Here is an 11,411-nt window from a genome sequence, read left to right on the forward strand (position 1 = left end):
CCCAGGGGCGCGTGGCCTCACCCGAACCCAGGGGCGCATGGCTTCACCCGGTCCCAGGGGCGTGCAGCCTCACCTGGACCCAGGGGCGCACGGCCTCACCAGGGCCCGGGACCCAGCCTCACCTGGACCCAGGGGCGCGTGGCCTCTCCTGGACCCAGAACGTTAAGGTTTAACATAAAACAAAATGGTCTGGGCAGAGCCACTTCCCTCCTCCACCCCACCCCACCCTAAACCCCATTGATTTTCACTTGTTATCTCCTCATCTTTTCTCTCTGAATCCCTCCAGACCAGAAGGAAATTTGGAATTCGTCTCTTTAGGGTGAGAAGGCCTTTAAAAAATAAGTGAATGTGATTTTTTCCCGACGTTGTAGTCCATGGTCTACGCCCTGAATCTTTATATGCAAAGTCAACTGTATAAGGAATAAAAAAAAAAACATGTAGTTTTTCTGTCAAGCATCTGGTTCTTTCAAATAAGAACTCCAGTTTTCAGATTATATTGCCATTATTATAAGTTAAAAAAATAATTTTGAAATTCAGGCTCTATTTGGTCTCCACCCAAGGCAATGAAAACCATGGGTGGAAGGCTAGAGGGCAACAACAAAAAGTGAGAACATTCTTGGTTTAAAATGCACGCCCGAATAAGCCCTGGCCAGGCAGCTCAGTTGCTTGGAACATCACCCCGTGAACCTAAAAAAGGTCTTGATACATATGGGAGGCAGCAGATCCATGTTTCTCTCTCTCCCTTCCTCTCTAAAAACCAATAAAAACAAGAAAAAGAAAAAAAAGAAAAAGAAATCAATGAGAACATATCCTCAGGTGAGGATTAAAAAAAAAAAAAAAAAAGCACAAATATCACCTAGGTATGTAATCATAGATTCTTTTACTTGATCTCCCCCTGGCCAAAGAATTCATGGAAGGAAAGACCATAATAGTTTCCATCTTAAACTGCATCTTAAGTTAAAGGATTTCCTCATCCTTTCACTCCTCCAAAGTTTCAGCAATTTTCCCTGAAAAGAAGAGCAAAACCTGAAGCAAAATCCCAAATTAAAAAAAAAAAATTTGTTTGCCTATGTTTCTATGCAGTTTCTTTTGGCCTGGCAGCAAAGTGGGCAATATGATGTTCACATAATAGTTGAATTTTTATTATTCCAGCATGTATATGGGGTGGGGCAAAAGTCTAATCGAACGTTTATTCTTGTATACGTGTATTCTTAATGATTGTATTATTTTCCATGTAAACAACTGTAAACTTACTTTTGCCCCACCCTGTATAAATTACGTGGCTTTTAAAAACTGTTACCTAAGTGACCATTTTTTTCTTGCTTATTCTGATTCAAGCACTTTTCAAAACCCACATTTAGTAAAAGGAGATTTTTTCATTTCGTAATTTAAGCTTATTATATATCACCTATTTTAGCTTATTGTTAATCTTACATTATACATACACCTGAAATTGGAAACAGAATAACCGAGCGGCAGCACATGTTAAGCGGGGCATTCTAGGCAGAGGGGGAAGGAGCTCTGAGGGGCAGGTGTGGGCGGTGGGGACCCACAGGCCCTTTCCCACGCCGCTCCCGGCTGCGGTGCAGCTGGAGTCCCTGTTTCAGCAAACAGATGCAGGACGTCCTGTCCTCGGCGCGGCCTGGGCACCACCAGCATCGCCCCCCCGGGAGGCGGCGTGGGCACCACCAGCATCGCCCCCCCCCCGGGAGGCGGCGTGGGCACCACCAGCATCCCTCCCCCCGGAGGCGGCGTGGGCACCACCAGCATCGCCCCTCCCCCCGGAGGCGGCGTGGGCACCACCAGCATCGCCCCCCGGAGGCGGCGTGGGCACCACCAGCATCGCCCCTCCCCCCGGAGGCGGCGTGGGCACCACCAGCATCGCCCCCCGGAGGCGGCGTGGGCACCACCAGCATCGCCCCCGGAGGCGGCGTGGGCACCACCAGCATCGCCCCCCCGGGAGGCGGCGTGGGCACCACCAGCATCGCCCCCCGGGAGGCGGCGTGGGCACCACCAGCATCGCCCCTCCCCCCGGAGGCGGCGTGGGCACCACCAGCATCGCCCCTCCCCCCGGGAGGCGGCGTGGGCACCACCAGCATCGCCCCTCCCCCCGGAGGCGGCGTGGGCACCACCAGCATCGCCCCCCGGAGGCGGCGTGGGCACCACCAGCATCGCCCCCGGAGGCGGCGTGGGCACCACCAGCATCGCCCCTCCCCCCGGAGGCGGCGTGGGCACCACCAGCATCGCCCCCGGGAGGCAGCGGGGATCGCGGGCGAACTGCGGAGACCACCCGGAACCCGACCCTGCGGGGAAGGCCGAGTGTCAGACTGGGCTCCCAGGGCCCCCGGAGCCGGGCTAATCGTTAAACCGCGTTGTTTCCCGTCTGTTTGTGTTCACGGACTCCCTCCCTAAACGCGCCGCCCGGACGGACGGCCTCGGAGCGCCGCGCGGGTCTCCCTCCAACGCAGCGCTCGGAGCGCAGCCGGCAGGATCCGAAGAGGGAGGCGAGGTTATCGTCCCCCGCCCCGGAGAGGTCAAAGGGGAAAGAGTCATAAGTAATACTTTCAACAATAAGAATTTAAATTAAAACGAAATGGAGGCGGGCTTTTGGGTTGGCTCCGCTCAAAACCAGCGTCTCGGGCGGAGGCGCACGCCGAGGAGGGCTTGGCCCGGCCGGGAACCCGCCGCCCTGCACCCAGGACTCCCGGCGCCGAGGCGGCCCGCGGGGGAGGGCGGCGGAGCTCGGGCGTCACAAAGGCCGCCGAACGCTCGGGTCGGCGCCGCGGTCCCGGCGCCAGGGACCCCCAGGCGGCCCGCCCCCGCGGGCGGGAGCTCGAGCACCGCCGCCCCGCCCCGCGCGCCCCGCCCCCAGGGAGCGCCCTCCGCCGCCGGCGGGGTCTCGGCGTCGCGGCGGCTCGCGCGCCGCAAAGCGTCCTGGGAGAGCCGCGCCGGAAGGACGCACGCGCTCGGCGGCGGCGAGGTTATAAAAGGGAAGGAGCCGGCGGCGGGCGGAAGTGGGCGGATCGGCGGCTCGGGCGCTGTTGTTTGGGGCCGGGGCCTCCTGAGGGGCGTTCTCCGGAGGGCCGGCGGTGCAGGCCGCAGTGACAGGGCCGCTCGCCCGGCGCCCCCGCCTCGCTCCCGGCGCCGCGTCCGCTCGCGGCCTCCGCGACCTGCAGGCCCAACATGGCGCAGGAGGTGTCGGAGTTCCTGAGCCAGAACCCGCGGGCGGCCGCCTGGGTGGAGGCGCTGCGCTGCGACGGCGAGACGGACAAACACTGGCGCCACCGCCGGGAGTTCCTGCTCCGCAATGCCGGGGACCTGGCCCCCGCGGCCGGCGCGGCCCCCACGGCCGCGGAGGAAGCTGCCGACGCCGAGAGCGGCGCCCGCGGCCGGCAGCTGCAGCAGCTCATCTCCTTCTCCATGGCCTGGGCCAACCACGTCTTCCTCGGGTGCCGGTGAGTGGGGGCGCGCCCCCGAGCAGCCCCGGGTTTTGTCTTCGGCCCCGGCGGCGGCCCGGGGCCCGCTGCGGGGAGGGGAAGGGGGAGCGCGGGAATGGCGGGGCCGCCTGCCCTCTAGGGTAAGAAGGGCGAACCTGCCGGAAGCCGACGTGCCGAGCGGTCCGTGGGTGCCCCGCTTGGGTGGGGGCGCTGCTGGCGGAGTTGTTGGCGGACGACCCTCTTGGGGACCGGCACCGAGTTTACGGGGGATCCGGAGGGGCCCGCCCCCCAGACGCCGGCGCACTGGCTCCTGAGGTTCCTGAGGTTCCGGGAAAGTGCCCGGCGGTTGGTTACACTTTCTCCATTGCAACCAGGAAATGCCGTTCCTGCGGCCTGTTTGGCACCCCAGAAGTAGTAGCTTAGAGAAAAAACACCTCTTAAAAGTGGCTTTTCCTTCTTTTCCAGGTACCCTCAAAAAGTTATGGATAAAATACTTAGTATGGCTGAAGGCATCAAAGTGACAGATGCTCCAATCCATACCACACGAGACGAACTGGTTGCCAAGGTGAAGAAAAGAGGGATATCAAGTAGCAATGGTTAGCAGATCATAGATGTGAACATACATAGGAGTTTAGAATATAAGTTTGATATCATTAGGAATTGTTACTACTTTTTAACGGTCTGGCATTTATATAATGTTGATCAAGTGAAATGTCAAAACTGAATTGTGTGTCTGTGTTTTAGGCTCTGAATTTGATAGTTTTCCTTTAACTGGTTTTAGATTTTGAAGTGTCAAATGTCTTTGCTGTTGATTTTTTGATATTAGAAATGAATGATGCTCTTCAGTGCTGTTTAAGAAATTAATGAAGTTATTTCACATGTTTTGTTTATTTTTAAATTAAGGGACCGGGGAAGGCCGCCTTTTTTTTTTTTTTTTTTTTTAATTGATTTTAGAGAGAGGAAGGGGGAGAGAGAGAGAGAGAGAGAAACATCCATCGGTTGCTGATCAGATCACACGCACCCTGACTGGGATTGAACCTGCAGCCTGAGATGTGTCCTGACGGGGAATCAAACCAGCCAGCTTTTGATGTACTGGATGAAGCTCCAACCAACTAAACCACACTGGCCAAGGCTATTCCACCCGTTTTAAAGAAACTACTGGTTCTAAAATATATTTGCCTTGTGCCTTTATTTTAATGAGTATCTGTCTTCTAAATTTTTAGCTGATGTGTATGAGGTGGACTAGTCACATATCTGTTTTCCTTTTCTTTTTTTTTAGAAGGGGTAGAAGAGCCAACGAAAAAACGAGTTGTAGAAGGAAGTAACAATTCTGCAGTTGAGCAAGATCATGCAAAGATTTCTGCCAAAACAGAACACGCATCAGCTCAGCAGGAAAACAACTCAGTGTGTACGGGGTCCTCTACCAAATCAGAGAGTGGTGGGAACTCCACTCGGAGCTTTGGCACCTCAGATCAGAGTAGCTCTCCAAGTGATGGCGATCAGTCAGCTTCCAGCCAGAGCAGCATTTCCTCTCAGGTAACAGCAGCAGGGTCTGGAAAGGCTTCTGAGTCAGAAGCCCCAGATAAACATGGTTCAGCATCGATTGTTTCTTCGTTGTTGAAATCCAGTGTGAATAGTCATGTGACCCAGGCCACTGATTCCCGTCAGCAAAGTGGATCACCTAAAAAGAGTGCTTTGGAAGGCTCTTCCGTCTCAGCTTCTCCAAGCATCTCAGAGGTTGAGGTGCCATTGTTGGGCTCCTCGGGAAGCGCAGAAGTAGAGTTGCCACTGTTGTCTTCTAAACCTAGTTCAGAGACAGCTTCAAGTGGGTTAACTTCCAAAACCAGTGCAGAGGCAAACGTTTCACCATCGGTTTCTAAAAACAGTTCTGCATCAGGCACATCCTTACTAACTCCCAAGAACAGCACGTCAGTAAACACATCAATGCTGACTTCCAAAAGCACTTCGCAGGTAGCTGCATCGCTGTTAGCTGCTAAGAGCAGCCCACAGGCCAGTGGATCTCTGGTTTCCAAAAGCACTTCCTTAGCAGGTGTGTCCCAACTGGCTTCTAAGAGTAGTTCTCAGACTAGCACATCCCAGTTGCCTTCTAAAAGTACTTCCCAGTCGAGTGAGAGTTCTGTCAGATTCTCGTACTGCAAGTTAACCAATGAAGATGTGAAACAGAAGCAACCTTTTTTCAATAGACTGTATAAAACGGTGGCGTGGAAGTTGGTAGCTGTTGGTGGCTTTAGTCCCAGTGTGAATCACGGAGAGCTCTTAAACGCGGCTATTGAGGCTCTGAAAGCAACACTGGATGTGTTTTTTGTCCCGCTAAAAGAACTGGCCGATCTGCCTCAGAGTAAGAGCTCTCAAGAAAGTATTGTTTGTGAATTGAGATGCAAGTCTGTGTATTTGGGCACTGGCTGTGGAAAAAGCAAAGAAAATGCAAAAGCAGTTGCATCAAGAGAAGCATTAAAGGTATTTCTCAAGAAAAAGGTGGTAGTAAAAATATGTAAAAGGAAGTACAGAGGCAGTGAAATAGAAGACCTAGTGCTGCTTGATGAAGAATCAAGGCCTGTAAACTTACCTCCAGCATTAAAACATCCTCAAGAGTTACTATAATATGTGCAAAATATCACCGCATACAGTATCTGGTATTGGAAGAGAAAAACTGACTTTTGTATCATATAAACAGGCTTTCACAAATTTTGTATCGCTTTTTTCCAGTTTTGCAGAAAATTTACATTCTAGTTCTCTTCACACAGTAGAAGTTGTAAATAACTTATGAATGACAGTGCACATTAAAAGATACGCATTAACAGCATACCAGTATGCTGTTTTATTTGCTGAGGGAAATACTGTCTTCTATTTTTAATGATGCATTAGGTACGGTGTGTAGTTCTGTAGAGTCTTAAAACTTTTGTACTGCTTTTGATTTGGTGAAATTACATTAAGTTGTCTACCATGCTTTTTTTTTTCCTAGCGGACTAAACCTCCCACATCAAGAAAAGGGGACCATAGTATTTGAAAGTCTGAAGCTTAAGGTTTTAAGAATGTTGCCCATAATGTTGAATGTGTCTGTTAAATAATAAAAGAAAAAATAGTTGCCTCAGACTATTTTTATGAGAAGTTGTAAGCATTTTTTAGCTATAAAGCAGTATAAAGTACTTAAGGTTATTTTATTCTGAGGTTGTTTAAAATTCATGATTTTGACCACTGCAGATTCTTTAAGTGGGTTAATAATTTATGTTTTGAGGTAAAATACAATTTACACTTTTTCTTAAGACAAATGTGGGTTTCTATATTAAACATATTTTGTGACTACTGCTATTAACAGATTGATTTGTTTAGATATTAAATGCTTTAAGCTATTTTACCTTTTCAAGAAGTTGTGTTTTTTTTCCCCTTAAGTCAGAACTAATTCCTACAAATAAACTTCCTGCTATTAGTCATTGTAAATTACAACCGAGTAGTTTTTCATAGCTGATATACAACTTTATGAATAGAGAAGGTACAGTTGGCCAATCTAGAACTGGATGGTCTTTTGTTTACAAATCTTAATACAGGGAAGAATAGAGAGCCATGCTCAGCTCTTTAATGAGCTTGTTCAATTGACATACCTTTGTTAGTCATGAAATGGAATCCTGTTTTTGTGTCTTGGGTGATTCTAATTGTATTATTCCATTGTGATATATTGTTTCATTTTTCTTCAGTGGCCCAAGATGTCTTGTTATCTTTGTGGCTTTTCTTCTGGCTTTTGAGATACTGCAAATTGAGCAGTAATAGTGATAATGTAAGAGAAAAATCAAGAAATGACCTTTCTCATGCCAGTAATATTAGAATAGGTAAACAGAACATAAGTAGCACAATTTAAATATGTAGAAGTTATTTTTATTTTATATTCTAGAAATAATAGATAAGGATACTTTATGTACTTGAAATAATCAGAGTTGTTTCTGTTTCACCAGATAACGTTTAAAAATGAATGACTTGAGAATGTTAAATTTTATATCGACGTTATCTCCATATTCTATAAATGGGTTGTGAGAAGCAATAACATGAATGAGTGGAAGCACTTTTAATTACCTCGCTTTTCTTATTCTTGGAATGTGTATTTTGTTGGACGACGATTGTCAGAAAAATGAGCCAAATATTACAAAGAATAAATTTCTATAATGTATCTAGGTAGTTTGGTAAATTCCTAAATTGGCTTGTTTCAAGTTAAAGGTTATTGAAAATATTTTAAATTCTAGTAACCTTTTGATATGGTAGAATTGGAGGGAGCTGCTTAGTGTAAAAACAAATACTGTTTAATTTTTAAACATTTACTTGCTATAAACTTATTAAAAGCTTCAATCCCTTGAAATTTTTAAAGAATTCATGATTTAAGAAAAATGCATACTTTGTAATTCTTTAAGATAGTATAGTGCAGAAGAAAGCAAACTTGGGAATCGTATTGAGAATCTAGGCTCCCTCTGGGACTTGAGCCTTTAAACGTCATCTGTAAAGTAGGACTAATAGCTGCCCCAGAGCGCATTGAAGATTAAGCAAGGTAATATACTGCAAGTGCCCACTGTAATGCAGTATTCCTTAGTTTATTAACTGCTTAGACATGTGTTCTGATTTCCTCACAGCCTTATGAGTAGCTGTGCTCATTTGGCCCATTTTTCAGATGAAGAAACTGAAAAAAGTAATTTGGTCAAAGATCAATTTCAAACCCCTGATTCCAGAGCCCAAGCTTTTACACTATGTTGTGTTGCTTACCTTCTCCAAATGGTAAAGTTTTTGAAAATCCCCCTCAGACTGATTTTCAGCTAGTTAATTGTTAGTGACCACATCTTCAAAGCTTCGGTTCCTTGAAATGAGTCACATCAGTAGCTCTTTATTAATGCTTCTCCTTAGTACTTGCCTGTCTTGAATATTCTCAACTAGGGAATTATCCCTTATGGGTGCAGTTGAAGTTTGTTTTTAAAAATCCTAAAATAGCCCTAACTGGTTTGGCTCGGATAGAGCGTCGGCCTGCGGACTGAAAGGTCCCAGGTTCGATTCCGGTCAAGGGCATGTACCTTGGTTGCGTGCACATCCCCAGTAGGAGGTGTGCAGGAGGCAGCTGATCGATGTTTCTCTCCCACTGATGTTTCTGACTCTATCCCTCTCCCTTCCTCTCTGTAAAAAATCAATAAAATAAATCCTAAAATAGTTTGCAATCAGGTTTAGTGAGTAAAATAGGTTATTAAGACGGGAAACAAAAACAAGATCGATTTTTCTTAACATTGTTAAAATCAGAATTTTCTTTTTTTTTAATGGTAAAGTTAGAAAGTTGGGCCCTAGCTGGTTTGGCTCAGTGGATAGAGCATCAGCCCGCAGACTGAAGGGTCCCAGGTTCAATTCTGGTCAAGGGCACATGCCAGGGTTTTGGGCTTGATCCCCAGTAGGTGTGCAGGAGGCAGCTGATCAATGATTCTCTCGTTAATGTTTCTCTTTCTTCCTTCCTCCCTGAAGTCAATAAAAATATATTTTTAAAAAAGTTAGAAAGTAGACTTTGAAGAATGGTGGTGTCGTGAGTTTTTAACCCAAGTTCTTGGGGGCTGCTGGTGCTGCCATTGGCTGGGATAACTGTCATGAGGCTACATCATTCCTACTTCCCATTCTCAATTCCTGCAACACCTCTGGACTATGAGCAGGAGTGGGGTTAGCAACTAGGAGGCCCAGTGTAGACAGCCAGCTTCCTTCTGCAACAGAGAGTGGATGTAAGAGGAAAGTCATCTGTTTACTACAAAATGAAACTAATCTATTTTTAAGTAATATGCCCTATTAGAATTTGTAATTAGTAGGGACTCAGGTCAGGCTTAAGGGACCATTACATAAATTAACATTAAATAACACTAAAAGCTACCATTCATTTTTAATTGTGAAATATAGGAGTCCATGAGGTCCATTTATATATTTCGTCCAATTATTAATTGAATGTCCATATAACATTTACATAGGTCAAAAAACAGAACTATCAGCAATTCAAGAACTCACCTGTGAATAGCTACTGTTTATTGAATACCCACAATATGTTGATGTTTTTGCACGTGTTATTTAAGGCTTTCCAAAGCCTGTCGGGTGGGTTGGTATTGGTTGTGTGTTACAAATGAGGGAACTGATGACCGTTATGAATTGTTTCCCTCAGTTCACAGAACTGGTAAATGTTGAAGAGAAGATGAACAATGACTTGGTTCTAATTTGGGGCACTGAATGTAAATATCAGTGAGACATGCTGTCCCATATTTGTTTCCTATGTTGCAGAAAATAAGTGTAATTACACAGGAAATTTGGAAAAAATTTATTTAAATTAGGAAACTTCTAAAGAAGTAACTACTCAAATATGTATCTGAAATAATCATTGCAAAATATTTCCTAGACAGTGTACTTGTAGAATGCAAAGGAACAATTTACAGTTAAAGATGTAATCAGCAGTTGAAACATAATCCTCATTGCTCTTCACCATTTGCTTTTTAAATACTTTTCTACACTAGCTAAGGAAGACATGGTTCACGTGAAATCAAAACTAATATAGGTCCATGTTAGGCGTTCATAGTTTATCTGCACTGTGGTGGAAGACCATACTTAATGAGGGAGTTATCACACATAATAACCTGCAGTTTGGAAATCAATATGGGGTAAAGCATGTGCACCTTTCTGTACTCAGGTTTCAAAACTTTGAATAAATGCAATTAACAAGAGAAATACAAGTAAAATAAGAATACTATTTTGAAATTATTCCTTTCCCCTGCGATTCACATTTGTTAGCAGTCATTTCCTATTATGACTCATAGGAAAAGAGAAGGATAATGTGACTACAGAAGTCCCTACCAGAGATAGTGAGGAAGTGAAAGTCCGCTCATTCCAGCCCTGGGAGGTTTTGACAAGTGTAAAGGGAAGCAGGCATTTGAGACGGTGGGTCCTGACTTACTCTACAACATGAACTTCACTTGTGTCCGAATTGCAGCGGTGGGAGTACTGACAATTTTCATTTAATGAGCCTCCCTGGTTTACCCCAACTATACTAGTAAAGAATGCATCACTCTCTAGGAAGTTCCAAGAGAAAAAGGAAGAGGCTTGAGTAAGAAATACCGAAGGCATCAGGAACTTAAATACAGAGCCATTGAGCTGCACAACACCAGGGGGCACCATTCACATGAAATACAATGGATATTATTTGATACAATGGATAATGTCCCTTGGAGTTTGGGAATCCCTGCAATTGCCATATGAGTAAACTTATGAGAAAAATCTTACTTTTAAGAAATAATTTGAGCCTGGCCAGCGTGGCTCAGTGGTTGAGCGTTGACCTATGTATGAACCAGGAGGTCAGTTTGATTCCTGGTCAGGGCACATGCCCAGGTTGCAGGCTCGATCCCTAGTGGGGGGTTATTCAGGAAGTGGCTGATCAATGATTCTCATCATTGATATTTCTATACTCTCCCTCTCCCTTCCTCTCTGAAATCAAAATACACATTTTAAAGTAATTTGAATTAAATATTGGTTCTGTGAAGCATGGATAGCATATAAATTCTAACAAACTTCTTGGAGGTAGCATATGCTAAAGTTATTTGTTGATGCTGGGGGCACTATAAATGCTCAATAACAAATTACTTTTTCCAACATTCTCCTATATAGAGAATTATTTCAAGACGGTAACCTAAAATAAAATTACATCAAGTGAAGTAAGGCTGCTTGAGTTAGGTTAAGGATTTTTTTTCTCTCTACTCACAGACCTTGGAGGAATTTCAGGAACCAGGCAGATGAAGAATTGTCAGCTCAAGAATGGAATAAAACTCACGTCTGCTTTGTGGTCTCCTACAGATATTGTCCCTCAATTACACCGTTTGCTATACATTTGATGTAAACCTACCCTCTCTTGCTCAGTTTCCCTTTCATCTTTTTCTTGGCTCCATTAATTTTTTTTTCTTGGTTGTCACCTTT

The 11,411-nt window shown here is 45.6% G+C and overlaps 1 protein-coding gene across 3 annotated transcripts; it reads left to right on the plus strand.

Moving 5' to 3' along the window:
* The first annotated feature begins 2,947 nt into the window (after positions 1–2,947).
* Positions 2,948–8,584, plus strand: CDKN2AIP (CDKN2A interacting protein). Of its 3 annotated transcripts, none has more exons than XM_079778454.1 (3): positions 2,949–3,455; positions 3,903–4,002; positions 4,717–4,855. In XM_079778454.1, exons 1-3 carry the CDS (start codon positions 3,184–3,186, stop codon positions 4,723–4,725), a joined length of 381 nt encoding a protein of 126 aa, XP_079634580.1. In that variant the 5' UTR covers positions 2,949–3,183; the 3' UTR covers positions 4,726–4,855. The 3 variants fall into 3 exon arrangements, with proteins under 3 accessions (XP_079634579.1, XP_079634580.1, XP_079634578.1); XM_079778452.1 differs by having other exon boundaries at positions 2,953–3,455; positions 3,903–4,033; positions 4,717–8,584; XM_079778453.1 differs by having other exon boundaries at positions 2,948–3,455; positions 3,903–4,819.
* The last annotated feature ends 2,827 nt before the right edge of the window (positions 8,585–11,411 follow it).

Source organism: Cnephaeus nilssonii (genome assembly GCF_951640355.1).
Source record: "Cnephaeus nilssonii genome assembly, chromosome: 8".
Lineage (NCBI taxonomy): Eukaryota > Metazoa > Chordata > Mammalia > Chiroptera > Vespertilionidae > Cnephaeus > Cnephaeus nilssonii.

Coding starts and splice junctions, on each gene's coding strand:
- CDKN2AIP (XM_079778452.1), top strand. CDS start 3,184: ATGGCGCAGGAGGTGTCGGAGTTCCTGAGCCAGAACCCGCGGGCGGCC. Junction 3,456..3,902: donor CACGTCTTCCTCGGGTGCCG/GTGAGTGGGGGC, acceptor CTTCTTTTCCAG/GTACCCTCAAAAAGTTATGG. Junction 4,034..4,716: donor AGGGATATCAAGTAGCAATG/GTTAGCAGATCA, acceptor CTTTTTTTTTAG/AAGGGGTAGAAGAGCCAACG.